The 21,538-nt window shown below is 55.1% G+C and overlaps 1 protein-coding gene across 3 annotated transcripts in view; it reads right to left on the bottom strand.

Moving 5' to 3' along the window:
- The window catches only part of NCOA2 (nuclear receptor coactivator 2), a 171,006-nt gene that overhangs the window by 58,472 nt on the left and 90,996 nt on the right, over positions 1-21,538 (bottom strand). For 2 of the 3 annotated variants that reach the window (XM_029068289.2, XM_029068290.2), the window contains exons 3-4: positions 3,794-3,898; positions 2,351-2,523 (exon numbers count right to left, since the gene is read on the bottom strand). In XM_029068289.2, coding sequence (XP_028924122.1) covers positions 2,351-2,523; positions 3,794-3,879 — 259 coding nt within the window. In that variant the 5' untranslated portion in view covers positions 3,880-3,898. Of the gene's footprint in view, positions 1-2,350; positions 2,524-3,793; positions 3,899-20,437; positions 21,013-21,538 lie in introns of those variants that run through there. The other variant, XM_029068292.2, reaches the window with a different exon arrangement.

Here is a 21,538-nt window from a genome sequence, read left to right as displayed (position 1 = left end):
GCCGGGATTAAAACCCACGACTTTCTGACTTCCAGGCCCATGCTCTACCCACAACCCTACGTGGCTTCCAATCAGGAGGCCTGCACGGGACACGTGTGTATGCAAACACAAACACAAACCCCCCGCCCCGAACACTCCCCGAAGCCCAAGATCTACATCTGGTCGCAGATCGCTTTCAGTTGATGTGGAAAAGTGGCTCCCAATTAATGATAATGATAACGATAATTATTAATAATGATGACGATAATACTGATGACGCTACGATGACAATCTTTGTTAAGCATTTCCTGCATGCCAAACCCTGTAGCGAACGGAGATAATCAGGTCGGAGTTCATTCGTGACAAACCTCCCGTGGCGGTCTGGCGGCCGACCTGGTTCCCCGAGGCCGCCCCAGAGGACGACTCAACAAGTCAGTCGGGAGTATTTACTGAGCGTTTACTGTGCGCACGGCGTTGTACTAAGCGCCTGGGAGAGGACGATATAAAAGAAAGAGGAGTCTCGTTCCCTGCCCATAAAGAGCTGACCGTTGAGGTGGGGGGAGGAGAACTAGAACCCAGGTCCTCCTGACTCCCAGGCCTGTGATCCCTCGGCTTGGCCACCGTGCTTCTCGCTTGTCTGCCGGGTGACCTCGGTCAAGTCACCTCACTTCGCTGCTTCTCGGGCCGTGCGCTTTATGTCTAGGGCTCCTCTTCCCCGGGGGCCCTCTGAGAGGGGACGTGGCCGCCGGGCAGGGAGGACAGGATCCCCGAGGACACCCTGACCTACAGAGCGGGTCCCAGGGAGACAGGCCGGAGCGGGCGGAGTTCAAGAGCTAGCGGACGGTCGGGAGTCGGTCTGGCCGAGTCCTGGGGGGGAGTCCTGCTCGTTGTGGGCAGGGAATGTATCGTCGTATCGTACTCTCCCAAGCTCTCAGTACAGTGCTCTGCCCACAGCAGGTGCTCAATAAATACGACCGAACGAACGAATGTTCACTCCAGGCTCGGCCCATATGCCCAAATAAATCAGTGGCATTTAATTTTAATTATAATAAGAGCAATATTAATGACTATGTTGCTATGTTACTACGTTGCTTACTGTGTGCCAGGCGCTGTACTAAGCGCTGGAGTAGATTCGAGGTAATCGGGTCGGACCCAGTCCCGGTCCCACACCGGGCTCACGGTTTTCATCCCCATTTTCCAGATGAGGGAACTGAGGCTCAGAGAAGTGAAGTGACTCGCCCAAGGTCACGCCGCAGACGAGTGGCGGAGCTGGGATTCGAACCCAAGACCTTCTGACTCCCAGGCCCGGGCTCTAGCCACCAGAGCCCTTCCTGGGAGAGTCCACCAGAGCTGGTAGCCACGATCCCTTCCTTCAGGGAGCTCAGACTCCAGCGGACCGTTCCTCGCCAAAGAGACCGAAGGGCCGACCCGCGGACGGGGAGAGAGAGAGCGCACTCCTCCCAGCTCTGCGATAACCTCAAAAGGCTGCCCAGTTCTCAGTTAAACTTATTTATCGAGCACTTACTCTGTGCGCAGAGCACTGTACTAAGAGGACAACAGAACAATAAACAGACACGGTCCCTCCCCACGACGAGCTGACAGTCTAGCAGGGAGACGGACGTGAACAGAAATAAACAAATGATAAATATGGACTTAAGTGGTGTGGGCTGGGAGGGGGGGAAGAACAAAGGGAGCAAGTCAGGGCGATGAAGGAGGGAGTAGGAGAAGAGGAAAGGGGGGAGCTCAGTCCCGGAGGCCTCTTGGAGGAGATGGGCCTTCAGTGAGGCTTTGAAGTTGGCGGGGAGAGTCACTGCCTGTCGGATTTGGGGAGGGAGGGAGTTCCAGGGCGGAGGCGAGGGGTCGGCGGCGAGACAGACGAGACGGAGGCCGAGTGACGCGCTTAGAACGGTGCCCCGCGTGCGGTGCGCGCTCGACAAACACCGCCGATTGAAAAGAACCCAAAACGCCGATCGATCAAAAGGTTCAGTGGAAAGAGTGCCGGATCCAAGACCTCTGGAAAGCAGATTCCAAGGAGATGACTATCTCCTTGCCCCAGACCGACCGAACCAGATGCCGCTTCCCCTCCCTGCCCCGGGCTTCGTGCTCTCCTGTCAGGAGGAGGTCAGTGGCATCACCGGGCCTCGGCCCCGCCTCTCCTCCCTCCGAGCGCGGGCCGGAGTTTCTGCCGAGCCTTTTTATAAACCACCTCCAAGGCTACGCGTCGCCCTCTCGCCCCCACACCCACCGCCATCCTTGCGCCGGCACCTCACCGCCTCATTAAGGATCTAAACGCCGAGGCTTGAATCGGAGCGGGCGGGGAGGGTGGGAGTGAGTGAATTTTGGGCGGGGTGGGAGGCCGCCCCCTCCCTACCTTGTTCTTTGATCTGACGGATTCGCTTCACAGTCTCTTTCAGGATTGCACATTTGTCGGGTTTGAAGTTGAAGTTGTCGATGTCGTTGAAATTCGCAAAAATCAGCTCCGCCAGCTCTTCGATGTATTTATTCTCCTGCTCGCGGTTGCGTTTCTCGGCGTTCCTCTTCGGGCTGGGGAGGGGTCATTGGCGGGGGGATAGAAAAATAAAATAAATTGTGAGTCGGGGGTATTTAGTGAAGGCCGCCGAACGGATGCAGACGCTGAGCAAGGCTAGACTGGAAACTCCTTGTGGGAGGGGAATGTGTCTGTCTGTCGTTCTAAGCTCTTGGCAGAGCGCTTCGCGCACAGTAAGCGCTCAATAAATACGACCGAATGAAAGGCAGTGTGGGCCGGTCCCCGGTGCCCAGAACGGGCCTGGGGCCGGACCGCTCCCCGCTACGGTGGCCGGCGGGAGGGGGGCGATTTTGTGCGCCTTCCCAGGAAGGGAGCGGACAACCCCCTCATCCCCACCCTCGGGAGGAGAGCCAAGGCAGACAAGCCCCGGGCTGCGGCTTCTCCCCGTGGTCCTGCGGCTTTGGCTACTCCAACGGGGCCAGGAGCCACAGAAAAAGCGACCGCAGCCAGAAACAAAAGTGAAACCGGCCCGGAAGGCTGAGTCGTCCGAGCCGAAGGCAGGAGGTAAACAGAGAGGGCAGGCTCTATTTTTAAACTTCCTCCAGAGCGCAGAGACCCGGCTCTGGAGGAGCAGAGTCATCTGCTGGCCTAAGCCTCTAGAGAGGGCGAGCGATCGACTCCGGGACACAGCGGGCGCCGGCAGAGGGACGGCATCCGATCCCGGGCCGTCTTCCATCCCCTCGCCCGGGTGCGACGGCCCGCCCCGTGAACAGAACGGTTTCACGGAGCCGCCTCAGCCTCCACTGTCGCTTTCTGCGGGGCCGCCGATTCTCTCAGAGTCCGGCCAACTCCGGGGCTCTGCGGGGCCTCTGGGTGAGTTAGCCCCACTCTGCCGGCCGGGGCTTCCTCTGACATCGAACCTCCGGCCACCCGCCCCGGCGAGGGGGAGAGAAGCCGGGTTGGGGGTCGGGGAGAAGGGAAGGGGGTCGAGTCTCGGGCCAGGACGGGGCCGGGAGAGGAGGGCCGTGTCCCCGTGTCCCACCCTTCATAGACGACCCCGCTGGCACCCCCGCCCGGGCCCGAGACCTGATTGATAAAACCTCTCCGATACCCAGAGCAGGTGAAGGGCGTGCCTGTGAAAGGGGATGTCAGTGGCACAGGCCCCAGCTGACCCAGCAGCCTCGCCAGTGACCGTAGGCGGGACACGCGCGCACAGACGCGCTCTCTCTTTCCCCTGAGTTTGGTTCCTGCCTTCGGCTCCCGTCGGGTGCTCCCCGTTGACCCACCGCCTCCAGCCCCGGGGGGCAGCGAATCCGGATCTCTCACCTGGGTCCCAGCTGGTCCGGACATTCTTTGCGCTTTCTGGGCTCTGCCCGGGTCGGGTCAGAGGCGTTTTCTCCCATCCCACTCATCGTGAACACATATCAGCCGCTGGAAGGAGGGGGAGAGGGGGCGGCAAGGGGGCACGAGAGAAATCCGTCAGGCAACGGCAAGCGCATCCCGCTCCGCTCCGGTCGAACCCCTCGACCTCTCCCGACCCGCCGGGCCCCGGCTTCCAGAACCGCGCTGGCAACTTGGCCGGCGGAGGAGGGCGAGCGTCCGGATCTCTGGGCCGGCTCGCTCGGGGGTGGACCGGGCGGCTTTCAGAACGCTCCCCCCTCCTTCCCCGCCGCCCCCCACCGCCCTCGACGGCCCCACCGAGACCCGGCCCCGAGAGGGCTCGGTCCCGCCCCTTCCCCCCTCAGCGGGCCCGAGATGCCCACCGGGAGGAAGGGGGTCTCCGGGCGAGCGGGGGCCGCGTGCCGCCGTCTCCCGCTCTCCGTGGAGGGCCAGGCCGCCCCCTCCCCCGCCCCGCCGTCCCGCCTGCCCGTCACATCGTGCTACTTTCCACGGTCGCTCCTCTCCCTGGCTGCCACACTGCACTGCAGCTTCCTCTGTCACATCCTGCCGCCCCCAGACTTTCTGTGGCGGCTCGGCCCCCTCCGCCGCCGCCGCCGCCGCCGTCGTCGTCCGAGAGGCACCGGGCACGCGACCCAAAGTTTCTCCTTCCCTCCTCCGTCTCAAGCCCGTTTCCCGCGGGAGAGCCGGGCCCCCGGCCTGCTGACCCTCGACCCGGGACTCGTGACCGCCTGAAGGGCCGGAGGCCTGTTCTCCGCCCGCCGCCGTTCCTAGCGGAGCAGCCCCGGCCACCACAGAGAAGCGGCCTGGCCTAGTGGCTACAGCCCGCGCCTGGGAGTCGGAAGGTCACGGGTTCTAATCCCAGCTCCGCCACATGTCTGCTGTGAGACCTTGGGCAAGTCACTTCACTTCTCTGGGACTCAGTTATCTCATTTGTAAAATGGGGATTAAGAGTGTGAGCCCTATGTGGGACAGGGGCTGTGGCCAACCCGACTACCTGGTACCTACTCCAGCGCTTAGAACCGTGCTTGGCACATAATAAGCACTTGAGTATCATTATTATTATTATTACAGAGAAAGGGACAGACGTTTTCAGAGACCGCTCCCGGGCGAAGGTGCCCTGAGGCGGGGGGATGGCGGTGATGGGGCCTTAAAGTCTCTTCCACCCTAAACTGAGGCACCTCGTGTATAACATTCACAAACGCCCACACGAACACACTTGGCACCTCTTCTGTCTTTTCTTTCTTTCCTTCTACAATGGCTAGGTTTTGCATTGGGAGATGAAGAAAAGAAGAAGAGGAGAAACCAATGTGGCCAAGTAGAAAGATCCCGGGCCTGGGAGTCAGAGGACCCCTTCTCTGCTGGGTGACTTTGGACAAGTCACTTCACTTCCCTGCACCTCAGTGACCTCTTCCGTTAATTCGGGATTAAGGACCGGGAGCACCAGGTGGGACAGGGACTGTGACCACGCTGATTAGCTTGGATCTACCTTAGCACTGTACACTGCCTGGCATAGAGTAAGCACTTAAAAAAAAAAAAATTAAAAAAAAGAAAACAGAAGAAAAAGTGATTTAGATAGAGAAGAAACATGGAGCCCCACGAATGGAAGAGGGATGGAGAACGTTAGACTCTAAATTTCCTGTGGGCAGGGGATGTGACTATCAACTCTGCTATACTAGACTCTCCTAAGCCGTTGGTGCAGTGGTCTACACATACTAAGAGCTCAATAAATGCACTTGACTGTTTGAACTCAGAGTAAAATAAAAAGCAGCGAGATCTGGTGGCTAGAGCCCGGGCCTGGGAGTCAACAAGAGCTGGCTTCTAATCCCGGCCCCGACATTTGCCTGCTGGGTGACCTTGGGCAATCACTTCATTTCTCCGGTCCTCAGTTTCCTCAATTCTAAAATGGCCATTAAATACCTGTTCTCTCTCCTACTTAGACTTGTGAGCTCTACGCACGACTGGGACTGGGTCCGATCTAATTACCTTGTATCTATTCCCCAGCGCTTAGAACAGTGCTTGTCACAGAGTAAAGGCGTAACAAATACCATCCGGGAAAAAATTTCCCTCTCAAATGGTGGGCAGGAAAGGTCCTGCAGAAAGACAGGGCACCTCGTGGGTGGATGCTGCTTCTCAAAGGCATTGGAAATTAGCCTTTTCCGTCACCTTCACCCCCGCAACAGGAGTGTTAAAATTCCTGAGACTTTCCGTCTCGGTGACCGCCCGACGAAATCACAGAAACTGAAAATGACCGAGTAAACCCAGAGCCAGCATGTGCACGTAATTACAGTCATTGAGAGCCATATCCAGTTTCTACCAGATGTTCGGTGGGAATTGGGCGAGGGATGGGGGAGGGAAAGCGGAGGAGAGGAGGAAGGAGGAAGCCGAGGGTGGGAAGGAAGGAAGAGGGAGGAGGTCGAGGAGAGGGGAAGGGAGGAAGGAGGAAGAAAGAGGCTGAGGGGAAGGGAGGCCAACGGAGGAGGGGGAATGAGGCCAAAGGTAAGGGAGGCCGAGGGAGGAGGCTGAGGAGAGGGGAGAGAGAAGACTGATGAACGGGGAGAGAGGAGGCTGAAAGGAAGGGAGGGAGGAGGTTGAGAAGGGCGGGAGAAGACTGAGGAGAGGGAAGAGAAGAGGCTGAAGAGAGGAGGCTGAGGAGAGAGGAGGCTGAGGAGAGGAGGCTGGGGACAGAGGAGTCTGAGGAGAGGAGAGGGAGGAGGCTGAAGAGAGGGGAGAGAGGAAGCCAAAGAGAAGGGAGAGAGGAGGCCAACGAGAGGGGAGGGGAGAAGGCTGAGGAAAGGGAAGAGAAGGCCAAGAAGGTGGGAGAAAAGAGGATGAAGGGAGGGGAGAGAGAAGGCCGATGAGAAGGTAGAGAAGTCAAGGAGAGGGGAGAGAGGAGGCCGAAGGGACGGGAGAGAGGAGATGGGGGAGAAGGGAGAGAGGAGGCAGAGGGGAAGGAAAAGGCTGAGGACAGGGGAAGAGAAGGTCAAGGAGAGAGGAGGGAGAAGGATGAGGAGACGGGAGAGAGAAGGTCGCGGATAGGGAAGAGAAAAGGCCGAGGAGAGAGGAGGGAGAAGGCAGAGAAGACGGGAGAGAGGAGGCCAAGTCGAGGGGAGGGAGAGAGGAGGGCCTGAAAGGAGGAGATCGGGAAAGGCCATAAATTCATCCTTCCTTATTACAGATAACCTCACAATGTGGCTTTCTGCTTTCATAGTATTGCTACTCCTTCTTTCAGAATCCCTCTGCCACCAGCCATGGCGAGTCGGACGGCTCTTTGGCCTTAACACGAGAAAGAAGGTGGCAGGGAGAGTTACTTAAAAAAACCAAACAAACCAGAACGGTTATCACGTAGGCTGATAGGGAATCTGTACATGACCCAAAAGCACCCGAGTTTGTTTTGAGGAAACAGATAGATAGCGGTCAATATAAATGTCACCCATCCACCTCCGCATCAGAGAGAAACTCCTCACCGTCGGTTTTAAGGGGCTCGATCAGCTCTCCCGCTCCTACTTCACCTCGCTGATTTCCTACCGAGGTCCACACACGTTGCTCCTCTCTTGCCACGTTTTTAGCGTGGTATTCGTTAATGATACGTGTCCAGCACTGTTCTAAGCGCTGGGGTACACGCAAGTGAATTGGGTCAGACGCTGTCCCCGTATCTCCATCTCATCTATCCCACGTCCTCCCTCTGGCCCGAAAGTCCCTCCCACTTCCTAACCACCAGACCGCCGCTCTCTGCGCCTACAAAGCCTTACTAAAATCACGTCTCCTCCGAGAGGCCTTCCCCGACTAAGCCCTCATTTCCACTTTGCCCACTTCTTTCTGCGTCGCCCTTGCCCTCCCATCGGTTTTCCTTAATCACTTCGTATTCAGCCCATCCCCAGTCTCGTGGCGTTTACGTCTACGTTCCGACGCTCCGACATTTGCCGTGTGGAATTTATTTTATTTTCTGTCTCCCCCTCTAGTCCCTAAGCTCCTCGTGAGCAGGGATTGTGCCCACCAATTCTGTTGTACTTGTATGGTAGAAGCAGTGTGGCCTAGTGGAAAGAGCCCGGGCTTGGGAGTCGTGCGTTCTAATCCAGGCGCCCCCACTTGTCTGCTGTGTGACCTTGGGCAAGTCACTTCACTTCTCTGGGCCTCAGTGACCTCATCTGTAAAATGGGGATTAAAACTGTAAGCCCCACGTGGGACAACCTGATTGCTTTGTATCTAGCCCAGCTATTAGAACAGTGCTCGGCACATAGTAAGCGCTTAACCGAAACCATAATTATTATTATTATCACTACTTTCCCGAGCGCTCAGTACAATGCCCACAGCTGGGCTGGGTCTCTCGTTGGAGGGATTTAACGCAGCTAGTAAAAGCCAGGGGGGCTTCTCCGAGCACTCAGACCACCCCCTCCACACCTTGTGCCCCGGCGTGGGATAGTGTTCAAGAACCGGGGAGGCTGGAAGCAGCGTGGCCTAATAGCTAGACCCCTGGCCTGGGAGTCAGAAGGACCTGGGTTCTAATCCCGGCTCCACCCCTCGCCTGCCGTGTGATTTTGGGCGAGTCACTTCCCGTCCCTGTGCCTCAGTCACCCCATCTGTCAAATGGGGATGAAGGCTGTGAGCCCGACGTGGACTGTATCCAACCTGATGAGCTTGGATCCACCCCTGTACTTAATACGGTGGCTGGCACATAGCGAGCGCTCAACAGGACGGCGAAAGAGAAATTCGCCCAACAAAACCCAGGCCAACAGCCGCCCGCCGGCTCAATCGTCCGGAGCCGACGTCCCCTCCTGAAGCTGTTTGTCTTCCCGGAGTTCATGAACTGCTCTCCCCGGAGCCCGGGTGAGCCCAGACGTCCGGCTCCGGATCCCAGGGGAGGGAACATCCCTGCCCGTCTCTTCTCAGTCACCCCAGAAAATAGAGCCAGCACAGAATCACCCCAAAACAAACTCCGATCGATCCAAAACAAACCCAACGCCCAGCCACACCCGAGCCTTTCCTACATATCCTTCTGGAAATGTCACTTTAGGGAAAAAAAATCAAAGAAACTGAGTATTAATCGTTTTTTTTTTCCCTGACACTTCCACAGCAAAGGACATCTTAACCTCATTTTTACAAACGCCCAAGTGCTTCTCATTTTTCACCCAGTAACGCTGTAAGCGCCCCGGCTTTTTATAGACTGTGTGTACATGGAGAGGTTCTAAATATACACACGCCAACGTATATGCTCACTGCAGTTGAGTGGGGAGGTTTTCTGGGGCTCGCTTTCTATACCTCGGAATGGAGGATGGGTTTTCTGGTGAAATCTATATTCGGCCGTTTCGATCCGAAAAGGAGTTGGATTGCGCCCACCCAATTCCATTTCGCCTTTCCTTCTTGAGGGGGTGGGGTGGACCGTCTCCCAAACTCGGAGAAAGCGCGTCCCGGGCCCGATGGCTCCGTCTCCATCCGCCAGCGTCCTGAAACCCGCTAGAAACTAACGTTTCAAGGCAAGCGCTTAATTCGGTGCCTGCCTATAAGTAAACCCGCCTGACTGATATCTGTAATTGTCTTCATTTCTATGAATGTCTGTCTCCCCCTCTGGACCGTAAGCTCATGGTGGGCAGGGAATCTGTCTGTGATATGGTTATATATTGAGAAGCAGCACGGAGAAATGGATGCAGCCCGAGCCTCGGAGTCCGAAGGTGATGGGTTCTAATCCCGCCCCTGCCCCTTATCTGCTGTATGACCTTGGGCAAGTCTTTTCACTTTTCTGGGCCTCGATTCCCTCATCTGGAAAATGGGGAGAGGGACTGTGTCCAACGCGATCTGCTTGTATCCACACCAGTGCTTAGTTCAGTGCGTGGTACGTAGTAAGCACTTTAATACCACCACTATTATTATTATATTGTCCTCTCCCAAGCGCTCAGTCCAGTGCTCTGCACCCAGTGAGCGCTCAATAAATACGACCGACTACCAACTCGGGTACACTGTACTCTCCCAAGTGCTTACTACAGTGCTCCACAAACAGTAAGCGCCCAGTAAATATGACTGACTTTGGCCTAGACTGCAGAGATTTCCTGGAATGGTGGAAATCTAGTGGATCCACCCACTTTTCCCACCCCCTTCCCCAAGAATCCCGGGGGGCAGAAGCCGGGTTTCCGGCCGGTCTCACCTAGGCGGGCGTCAGGGCAGATGGGACAACCCGCCGGAGCGGCTTGAATCCCTCATCGCAAGGAGGGCAAAACCCCCCGGCATATAATGATAATAATCATCATCATCACTATTATTATGGTACTTGTTAAGCGCTTATTATGTGTCAAGCACTGTTGTGAGCACTGAGGGAGGTACAAATTAATCAATTTGGACACGGTCCCCGTCCCACATGGGGCTCGCGGTCTTCATCCCCATTTTACAGATGAGGGAACTAAGGCCCAGAAAATCGGAGTGGCTGGCCCAAGGCCACACAGTGGACAAGGGACGGAGCTGGGATTGGAACCCATGACCTTCTGACCCCCATACCCACGCTCTCTCCACTACACCGTGCTGCTCCTCTGTTCATTCATTCGATAGTATTTACTGAGCGCTTACTGTGTGCAGAGCACTGTACTAAGCGCTTGGAATGTACAAATCGGTAACAGAGACAATCCCTGCCCTTTGATGGGTTTACAGTCTAATCTGTTCCAATCTGAGCTCCGCCGTTTGGCTGCTGGGGGGCCATGGGCAAGTCACTTCACTTCTCGGGGCCTCGGTTCCCCGCTCTGTAAAATACGGAACCAATGCCTGCTCTCCCCTCTACTTGGACTGTGAATCCCATGTGGGCCAGGGACTGCACCCTCCCGGATTATCGTGAAGCCACTCAACTGATTAGAACAGTGCTTGATACATAGTAAGCACTTGACAATTAATATTATTATGATTAGCATTAGTATTGATCATCTCCATCTGGAGCACATGGGGCATGGCTGTGCCCTGATTTTAACATAATAATAATAATTACGATATTCGTTAAGCGCTTACTATGTGCCAGGCACCGTTCTAAGCACTGAGGTAGATACAAGGTAATCGGGTTGTCCCACGAGGGGCTCCCAGTCTTAATCCCCATTTTACAGATGAAGTAACTGAGGCCCTGAGAAGCAAAGTGACTTGCCCAAGGTCACATAGCAGACAAGTGGCGGAGCCGGGATTAGAACCCACGTCGTCTGACTCCCAAGCCCGGGCTCTTTCCACTAAGCCACGCCGCTGCGCAGTTCCACGGAATCATTCGTGTTTGGGGTTTTTCTTGAAAAACACACAAGCACGTGTGTGCATACACACTTCCCGAACACACACACCCTACCCAAACGCAAGACGTTCCTGGATCCCTGAGGTTAAAGCATAGTTGTTGCCTGAAATGATACAGTTTGCCATGTGTTTCGTCCGTAATGAACACCAGCCTCTTTTCGGGAATGAAGAACGCGATGCAGAAAGCAACGGGCCGATCGGCCTTTAATAAAGACTCTGCTTTGTGTCGTCGGTCATTTCCCGGCCTATTTTAAAATCTCAGATGACCTCTGCTCACAGAGAGATCCCGGCCCGGGGAGAGGGGCGATAACTGGACGGAGAATATCCTGGGCTGCACCTCACTTGCACCTTTAGGAGGAGCGTCCCCCCTTCTGCTCCCCAGGATCCCCCCCAATTCCCCATCTCTCCTTCTTATTTCCTTACTTTATTTGTTAAAGGCGAACTATGTGTCAAGCCCTGTGCTAAGCCCTGGGGTGGATACAAGTTAATCAGAGAAGTTGAGAAGCATGGCCTAGTGAGGAGCGGCATGGCCTAGTGGGTAGAGTCCAGGGCCTGGGAGTCAGAAGGGCACGGGTTCTAATCCTGGCTCTGCCCCTTGTCTGCTGTGTGGCCTTGGGCAAGCCACTTCGCTTCTCTGGGCCTCAGTTCCCTCCTCTGTATAATGGGGACCGAGACGGTGAGCCCCACGTGGGACAGGGATTGTGTCCACCTAATCTGCTTGTATCCACCACGGTGTTTAGTACAGTGCTGGCATATAGTTAAGCGCTTAATAAGCCCCATAATTATTATGATTATTATTAATTAGAGAAGCAGCATGGCCTAGTGGACAGAGCACGGGTCTGGGAATCAGGAGGAGCTGGGTTCTTGTCATGAACCGTCTCTTGTCTGCTGGATGACCCTGGACAAGTCACTTCACTTCTCTGGGCCTCGGTTCCCTCATCTGTAAAATGGGGATGAAGACTGTGAGCCCCCTGTGGGGGCAGGGATTATGTCTAACATGATTAGCCCAAATCTACTCCAGCGCTTAGTACAGTGCCTGGCACAGAGCGAGCGCTTAAGAGGTATCATTAAGAAACATCCAAATCAACCAGATGGCTGGGCGCATAAGACCCAGGGTCTTCCTGGTTCTGCTATGGGGTCCACAAGCGCTTAGTACAGGGCTTTGCACACATTAGGCGCTCAATAAATACGACTGAAGGCATGAATGAATGGTTGTCGGAATCGGGGCTACAGTTCGTGATGACAACGCCGAAGGCCAGCAGACTGTGATTTATCAGACCCGGCCCCATGGATGAGGAATTTAATGTAGAAATTTGACGGGGGAAGCAGCAGCGTGGCGTAGTGGCTAGAGCCATGGGTTCTAATCCCGGCTCGGCCACCTGTCTGCTGTGTGGCCTTGGACAAGTCACTTCACTGCTCTTGGGCCTCAGTTCTCTCACCTGTAAAAGGGGGATCCAGACTGTGAGTCCCACGCGGGACAGGGGCCGTGTCCAACCCGATTTGTTTGCATCCACCAAATAGCCCGATTACTACTGATTATTATCAAAAAGAGAACACATTGGCCCCAAAACTGCATTTAGGTACCACGGTGGTCTGGGGGGGGGGGGAGGAGGGGGAGCATCCAAGCCCAGAGTTCTGCTTCCTTTTCCCCTTAATCCACTTTACATAATTACGTAACCTAATCATGCTAACAAAGGATCCCCTTTATTTCCAGAGTTTCCCATTTTCGCTCATTGCGCCGTAAAAGACGGTCCCTGGGTCAGCCAGTCAATCGTATTTGTTGAGCGCTTCCTGCCCGCGGAGCATTGCGCTAATCGCCTGGGAGAGGACATTAGTAATAATAATGATGGTATTTGTTAAGCGCTTACCGTGGGCCAGGCACTGTACTAAGCGCTGGGGTGGATACAAGCAGATCGGGTTGGACCCAGTCCCCGTCCCACGTGGGGCTCACAGTTTCAATCCCCATTTTACAGACGAGGGAACTGAGGCCCAGAGAAGCGAAGTGATTCGAGCAAGGTCACGCAGCGGACAAGGTGACGGAGTCGGGATCAGAACTCATCCGTTCATTTGATCGATCGTATCTCTTGAGTGTTTACTATGTGCAAAGCACTGAATTAAGCGCTTAGGAGAGGACCGTACAACAATAAATAGACACATTCCCTTGCCACGATGAGCTCACAGTCCAGAGGGAATCTATCTACCATCACATTAGTGTAGCGTACTCTCCTCAAACGCTTAATACAGCCCTCTGTACACTGTAAGCGCTCAATAAATACGACCGATGGGTGGATACTGAATCTCCACTGAAGAAACGGAGGCCAGTGAAGCAAAGTGACTTGCCCAAGGTCACAAAGCAGGCAAGAGGGCCGCAGCGTGTACTAGAAGACAGAGCCAAGGCTGGGAAGCAGAAGGACCTGGGTTCTCATCCCAGCTCCGCCATGTGCCTGCTGTGTGACCTTGGGCAACTCCCTTCACTTCTCTGGGCCTCAGTTCCCTCATCTGGAAAACGGGGATCTGTGAGCCCCACGGAGGAGGTGGACTGTGTCCAACCCGATTACCTTGTACGTATCTACCCCAGCGCTTATCACAGTGCCTGGCACATAGTAAGCGCTTCGCGAATGCCACAAATGAATGTATAAATGTGGCAGAGCCGAGAATAGAACCCAGGACCCCAGTCTTCCAGGGGCCTTGGGGGGAGGGACAGTCCGGTCTGCCCCCAGAATCTTGGGACTGTCACTGTTTATGGCTGCGATGTACTTTGCCAAGTGCTTAGCCCGGGGCTCCGCGTTCATTCTTTCATTCAATAGTATTTATTGAGCGCTTCCTACGTGCAGGGCACCGTACTAAGCGCTGGGAACGGACAATTCGGCAAAGATAGAGACAATCCCTGCTCGACGACGGGCTCACAGTCTAATCGGGGGAGACGGATGGCAGAGCCAAACGGAAGGAAATAAAAACAAGACAACATTATCACGATAAATAGAATCAAGGGGATGGCCACTGAATGAACGAATGCATGAATGAATGAATGCATGCATGAATGAATGAATGGATGAATCTTCACCTGGACCTCCTGCATATCCTCTGGGCTCCACAAATGTTGACTGAGCTCCTACCCTGTCGCTGCCTTTGATGGACTCTGGTCACCTACGGCCTTTGGCTTATCTGTTTGTTTGTTTGTCTGAGTCTGTTTGATGTCTTATCTGGAGGTCTCCCCAACCTCCTCGGCTACTGGCACAAGGGGTCACCCCTTCGGCGGCCCGCCGGTTTTGGGGTGCGGAGGGGCGCTAGGAGGAGGAAGGACAGGAGGAGGACGAGGCGGCCAGCTCCTCTCCCGAGCGCAGAGTACAGCGCTCCGCCCCCAGAAAGCGCTCGATAAATACCACCGAAGGACGGATGGAGCCTTGTCCTCCCGTGGACAGATGGCCCTGAACTCTGCCCTTCCCGGCAGGGCACGCGCCCAGGGAGTGTCGAAATTGTGGAGGAGGGGGCCGCGACTGTCCTTCTAGTAGGTGCCGTCTGTCCGCTCATCCCCCTCCCCGTCCCGAACCGACTCCCTCCTCTCGCCCGACGGGGCCTTCGTAAAGCACGGTGCCCAGGCAGACCGTAACGAAAAGAGCGGTGAAGCGCTCACTACGTGTCTCGCGTTGTTCTAAACGCCGGGCTACGTCTGAGACTAGTGGGGTCGGACACGGTCCCTGTCCCCCGGGGGCCGCGTGCGATCCCAGTAGGAGGAAAGGGATTGTTTTCTCTTTTGCCAGATGAGGAAACCGAGGCCCGGAGAAGTGAAGTGGCTTGCCCGAGGTTACCCAGCAGGCCAGTGAATCCCATAGCCACGCTCTTTCTGCTGGGTTTTTTTGGGGGGGTTACTGTAGAGCCACCCACTATCATTTATTGAGCGCTTACTGTGAGTGCAGAGCCCTGTGCTAAGTGCTTGGGAATGTACATTACAACCGAACTGGTAGACACATTCCCTGCCCATAGGAAGCTCAGGGTCTAATAATAATAATAATACTAATGATGGTACTTGTTAAGCGCTCACTATGTGCCAAACACTGTTCTAAGCACTGGGGTAGATACAAGGTATCCGGTTGGACACAGTCCCCGTCCCACATGGGGGTCACGCTCTTAATCCCCATTTTATGGATGAGGGAACCGAGGCCCGGGGAAGTGAAGCGACTTGCCCAAGGTCACCCCGCGGACGTGTGGCGGAGCCGGGATTAGAAGCCAAGTCCTTCGGACTCCCAGGCCCGGGCTCTACCCACCAAGCCGCCGAGGGAGATTTCCGCATGACGCCTCCGTGTAGGGCAGACAGGGACAGACAGGGATTTATTCCCGGGAGAAGTGATGGGCTGCAGTGGCCAGGAATTCATGGGCTTGGAAAATCCATTCCTACGCACTCAAGGACAACGCAGCCCGATTCCCCCAACTCCCACCACACTCAGCATGGCTGAGTGGAAAGAGCCAGGGATTGGGAATCGGAGGTCGTCGGTTCTAATTCCGGCTCCGCCCTTATCAGCCGTGTGACTTTGGGCAAGTCACTGAACTTCTCTGTGCCTCGGTTACCTCATCTGTAAAATGGGGATGAAGACTGTGAGCCCCATGTGGGACAACCTGTTAACTTTGTACCTATCCCGGAGCTTAGAACAGTGTTTGGCACAGAGTGAGCGCTTAACAATTACCATCATCATCACGCTCACTTCCGCTCTCCCAGAAAGTCGCAGCCAAAAGCCCCCGCTCCATTCTGCCACTTGTCAACTGGGTGACTGTGGGCAAGTCACTTAACTTCTCTGTGCCTCAGTTCCCTCATCTGTAAAATGGGGATTAAGAGTGGGAGCCCCATGTGGGACGAGGACTGCGTCCACCCTGATTAGCTCGTACCTACCTCAGCGCTCAGAACGGCGCTTGATACACAGAAAACACTTAACAAATGCCATTATTATTATTATTACGTAAGTGACGGAGGGGTGAATATCAAGTGCTCAAAGTGGACGGAGCCAAGTGCGAGGGTGACGCGGAAGGGGGGCGGCGGGAGGAAAGATGGGGGCTTAGGGAAGGCCTCTTGGAGGAGATGTGATCTTAACAGGGCTTTGAAGGTGGGGAGAGTAGTGGTCTGCAATAATAACTGTAGCATGTTAAGGGCTTACTAGGTGCCAGGTACTGTACTAAGCGCTGGAGGAGATATAAACTAATCGGGTTTGGACACCGTCCCTGTCCCAAGTGGGGCGCACAGTCTTCATCCTCACCAGATGAGGTAACTGAGGCCTGGCGAAGCGACTTACCCAAAGACACAAAGCAGACAGGTGGCGAAGCTAGGATTAGAACCCAGGTACAGGTGGCGAAGCTAGGATTAGAACCCAGGTCCTTCTGACTCCAAGGCCCGAGCTCTAGCCATCAAGCACGCTGCTGCTCTACCAATCTGCTTCCGCCAGATCAGTACAGGGCTCCGCACACGGTGAGCGCTCAGTAAGTACAGCTGACAGATGGATTGAGAGGGAGGAGAAGGCAGAGACGTTGGCAGGAGCGGAGAATTCAGGCCGTCCGTGTCCCCGCTGTCGCGACCCGCCCCGGATCCTCACAACCGAACCCATCCCGAGACGGGGAAGTTCGATCTGCAAGTCAGAGGAGTCGACGAAACGGAAGGAAACAACAAAAGGAAGAAGTCGACCCCCCTCTTAACCAACCGCAAGCTCCATTCCAGACTATAAGCTCATCTCTAGACCGTCAGCTCGCCGTGGGCAGGGGATGTGTCCCTTCATTGTTCTATTGTCCTCTCCCAACCGCTCAGTACAGTGCTCTACACCCGGTAAGCGCTCAATAAATACAAACGAACGGCAACAGGATTGGTTCAGAGACGAGGAGGATCCGGCCGACGTCCGGAGGGGACCCGGGTCTTGAGGCCGGGAAATGCGGAGGTAAAAACAAAGACTGGAGCCGGGTGGTGAACTCTGTGGGAAGGTAAAATCAGCGGCCACCTCCGCGCCCGGAGAATACGCAGATTGCAGAGCGGCCCAACCGTGACTGAAAGGGAATTGGGAAAGTGCTTTACGAGAAACAGGAAGCACGGGGGGAAATCCTGTCTTCGATTCTTGTGGGGCGAAAAGAGCAGCCCAAACGGGTGACTTGAGAAGCCCTCAGCCTAATAATGACGACTGTGGCATCTGTTAAGCGCTTACCTTGTGCTGGGCGCTGTACTAAGTGCTGTGGTGGATATAAATTGGGCTGGACTATTGGGTTGGACAACTGGGTTGGACAATTGGTTGGACAATTGGGTTGGACAATAAATACTATTGAATGAATGAACTGGACACAATCCCTGTCCCACGTGGGGCTCAAAGTCTCCATCCCCACTTTACAGATGAGGGAACTGAGGCATGATCATTTATTATTATTATTAATAATAATGATGGCATTTGATAAGCTCTTTCTATATGCAAGAACCATACTGAGGCCTGGGGCAGTGACGAGTTCCTGTCTCGCATAAGGGCTCGCGGTCCAAGGTAGATGGAGAGAGGGTATTGAATTCCCATTTTACAGATGAGGAAACTGAGGCTAAGAGAAAGTAAGGAACTTGCCCAAGATCACAGAGCAGGAAAGTGGTGAAGCTGGGACCTCCAGGCCAGGGCTCTTTCCACGACGCAGCTCTGCTTCCCAGATATCTATAAAGTTCTATAAGGCCTTGGGGAATCAGTGTGGCCTAGTGGATAGAGCCTGGGCCTGGGAGTCAGAAGGACCTGGGATCTAATCCCGGCTCTGCCACTTGTCTGCTGCTGTGTGAGCTGGGGCAAGTCACTTCACCGTGCCTCCTCTGTAAAACGGAGACAGACATGCATCCCAGTTATTCATCCCCATTTTACAGGTGAGGCCCAGAAAAGTGTAGTGACTTGCCTAAGGTCACACGGGCCGACAGTTCCTCGGACGCCCGGGGTCTCGTGACACCAGCGGGCGGGAGGGCCGAGTGACTCGTCTGACCATTAGCGGATGTCGGCGGGGGGGCATTAAGATCGGTCTCCCGGGGCTGCTGAGTGGACGGGGAAATCAGGCGCTCGGGAAGATCGATCAGTGCTATGTATTGAGCGCTTCCTGGGTGCAGAGCACTGTACTAAGCGGTGGGTAGAGTCCAGTATATGAAAGACTCGGTCGACACGTTCCCTACCCACCACGAACTGCCCCCTGCTTAGAGTGTGAGCCCCATGCGAGACGGGGACCGTGTCCAATCTGATTCACTTGTATCTACCCCAGCGCTTAGGACATTGTTTGACCCATGGTAAACACTTAACAGATACCACACACACAAACACACGCACAAAAAAAGGAGCTTCCAGCCTGGATGGGGGAAAAGCTACCCCGGCGTGGAATGCGTCACCTGGTTCTGTTCCATTTCCCTTGTTCATTCACTCTTTCATTTAATGGCATTTACTGAGTGCCTACTGTGTGCAAAGCACTGTACTAAGCGCTCGGGAGGGTACACCGTACTTGTCCGGGGTCTCGGTCCCAAATAATAATAATAATGTCATTGTTAAGCGCTTACTACGGACCCGGCGCTGTTCTAAGCAGTGGGGTATATACGGGTTAATCAGGTCGGACACAGTCCCTATCCCCCGTGGGACTCACAGTCTTCATCCCAGAGAAGTGAAGTGACTTGCCCAAGATCACCCAGCAGACACGCGGCGGAGTCGGGATTAAAACCCCAGTCCGCCTGACTCGCGGGCCCGGGCTCTTTCCAGGAAGCCACACGGGGCTTCGTTACAAGCGGGATGACAGCGATGCCGCCTGGACACTCCGGCCCAAGCCCCGGGTGATTCGGCACACAGAACCAGCGAACCGCCCGCCTCCCGCCTTAAAGTGCTCCAGGGAAGCTCACGGTGGGCAGGGAATGAGTCTACCAGCTCTGTTCTATCGGACTCTCCCAAGCGCTCACTACAGTGCTCTGCACACAGTCAGCGCTCAATAAATACCACTGGTTGACCGACTGATAGTGCCGACCAGAAATAACAACACTAATAACGATAATCGTGGCATCTGTTCAGCACTTACTATGTGCCAGGCGCCGTTCTAAGCACCGGGGTGGACACAAGCAAATCGGGTTGGACACGGTCCCTTGTCCCACATGGGGCTCCCAGTCTTCATCCCCATTTTCCGGATGAGGGAACCGAGGCCCAGAGAAGTGAAGTGACTTGCCCGATATCATACAGCAGACAAATGGCGGAGCCGGGAATAGAACCCAGGTCCTTGTGACTCCCAGATTCGGACTCCTGGGACAGACACCGGAGATTAGCCAACCCCACAGCTACAGGCTCCTATCTCGTGACAACTGCCGGGGCACCTGGAGTTCCCTTAGACTGCAAGCTCTTTGTGGGCGAGCAATGTGGATACCAACTCTGTTCTATTGTCGTCTCCCAAGCGCCTAGCACAGTGCTCTGCACATGGTCAGCGCTCAATCAACACCACTGATTGGGTTACTAAATAAAGAGAGCTTATATATATATACACACACACATATATATATGTGTACATATATATATGAAACAGTATTTGTTAAGCACTCACTACATGCTAAGCACTGTTCTAAGCGCTGGGGTAGATACAAGGTAATCAGGTCGGACACAGTCCCCGTCCCACATGAGGCTCACGATCTTCATCCCCATTTTCCAGATGAGGGAAGCGAAGCCCGGAGAAGTGAAGCGGCTCTGCCCAAGGGCACACAGCCGACAGTTCCTTCAACCATTCCGTCAGATTTAATAATGATGTTGGAATTTGTTAAGCGCTTACTAGGTGCAGAGCACTGTCCTAAGCACTGGGGGAGATACAGGGTCATCAGGTTGTCCCATTACTGAGCGCTTGAAGTGTGCACAGCCCTGTACTAAGCGCTTGGAAGAGTACAGCATAACAACGAACAGACACATTCCTGCCCGCAACGAGCTCGCAGTGTGGGGGGGAGAGACAAGCGGCGGAGCCGGGATTCGAACCCGTATCCTCTGACTCCCGAGCCTGGGTTCTGGCCCCTAGGCCCGGCTGCTCCCCTAAGCCAGACCACACGGGAATCGGTCTGGGTCACGTGCCACCACGGTGGGACTGTTTTGACGGCTCGGCTGTCCCGCTCAGCTTCCGGAAGACACAAGAACACACGCACGCGGGTGCGCGTCACCCCCCTCCCACCGAAAATCTTACTAAGTGCAAAGTGCCAGCGTGCCCCAAACACACCTCGCCCGATCAAGCCGGGACCCAGCGGCTTCCTCCGGATCTCCAGGAGGTGATGTCGAAGACGGACTGCCCGCCTCCACCCCGAAGGCCCCCTCTCCCGCCCCCTGAACCCCAACGCACAGTGACCATCGGATTCCTCGCCGCGGAGATGACCGGCGTCCGTCAGCCCCGACCAACGTCAGCTCTCCATGTACAGCGAGGCACATGCCGTGTGCGGGGGAGGAGGAAGAGGGGGAGGAGGAGGGCGGGCCGGAGAGGGGGTGACCGGAGCTTATCTCCTCCGTCGGCCGCTTCCAGGGGCGGCCGAGCGGTCCTCCGTGGCGGCGGCCGGCCGGGTCCTCCTAGGCCCCTCCGGCCCGGCGACGATCCGTCCGGCCTCGGGCCCGGGAGAAGCGGTTTTCTTCTCGTCGAGAGAATGGCCTTTTCTGCAGTCACGTGAGTCCGGAGCTATATTAGCGGAGCTTCGTGATAATAGCCTGAAGAGTCTCTACCACCTCCCGCGGCCAAGGGAATGCCTACACACACACACACACGCAGAGCCATTTCCCTCTCCCTCTTTCTTTTTTTTGGCTCCTCCATGCAAAATTCAACTGTATCTCAGGCTGACAAGGTAAACAGTTTGTGGATCTGCGGCTAAAAATAACTCCAAAACAAACATTCGCCTCTACTGCCTTGCTTTTTATGAGGGACGCTTCCCCGGCCGCAAACTCTCCGTTTTGAAACGTCACGGTATTACATTAAGGGTGATGGGAGGCGAGAGGCTGTCTTTCTGGCTGGTTGGCTGGGAGGGAGGGAGAAGGAGGGAGAGGGAGAGAGAGGGAGACGGAGACGGAGCCAAAGAAACAGAGGGAGGGGGAGAAAGAGAGACAGAGAAGCAGAGAGGGGCAAAAAGAAAGAGATGGAGAGAGAAAGAGAGTCGGAGAGGGGGAGAAAGAGACAGAGAGAGATGGAGAGAAAAACATAAACAGAGACAGAGAAAGAGACAGAGAGTTGTGTGTGTGTGTGTGTGTGTGTGTGTGTGTGTGAGAGATTCGGGTTTTCAGACACACTGCCCCTCTAGATTGTAAACTCATTGTGGGCAGGGAATGTGTCTGTTACACGTACTCCCCCAAGCACTTAGTACAGTGTTCTGCACATGGTTAAGCGCTCAATAAATACAACTGACTGACTGCCCCACATCTACCGACTCTTCTTATATTGTACTCTCCCAAGCGCTCCGTA

The sequence above is a fragment of the Ornithorhynchus anatinus genome, chromosome 7, assembly GCF_004115215.2.
Source record: "Ornithorhynchus anatinus isolate Pmale09 chromosome 7, mOrnAna1.pri.v4, whole genome shotgun sequence".
Taxonomy (NCBI): domain Eukaryota; kingdom Metazoa; phylum Chordata; class Mammalia; order Monotremata; family Ornithorhynchidae; genus Ornithorhynchus; species Ornithorhynchus anatinus.
The sequence above is the reverse complement of the archived record's forward strand: the minus strand, read 5'-3'. Positions and strand labels throughout refer to the sequence as shown.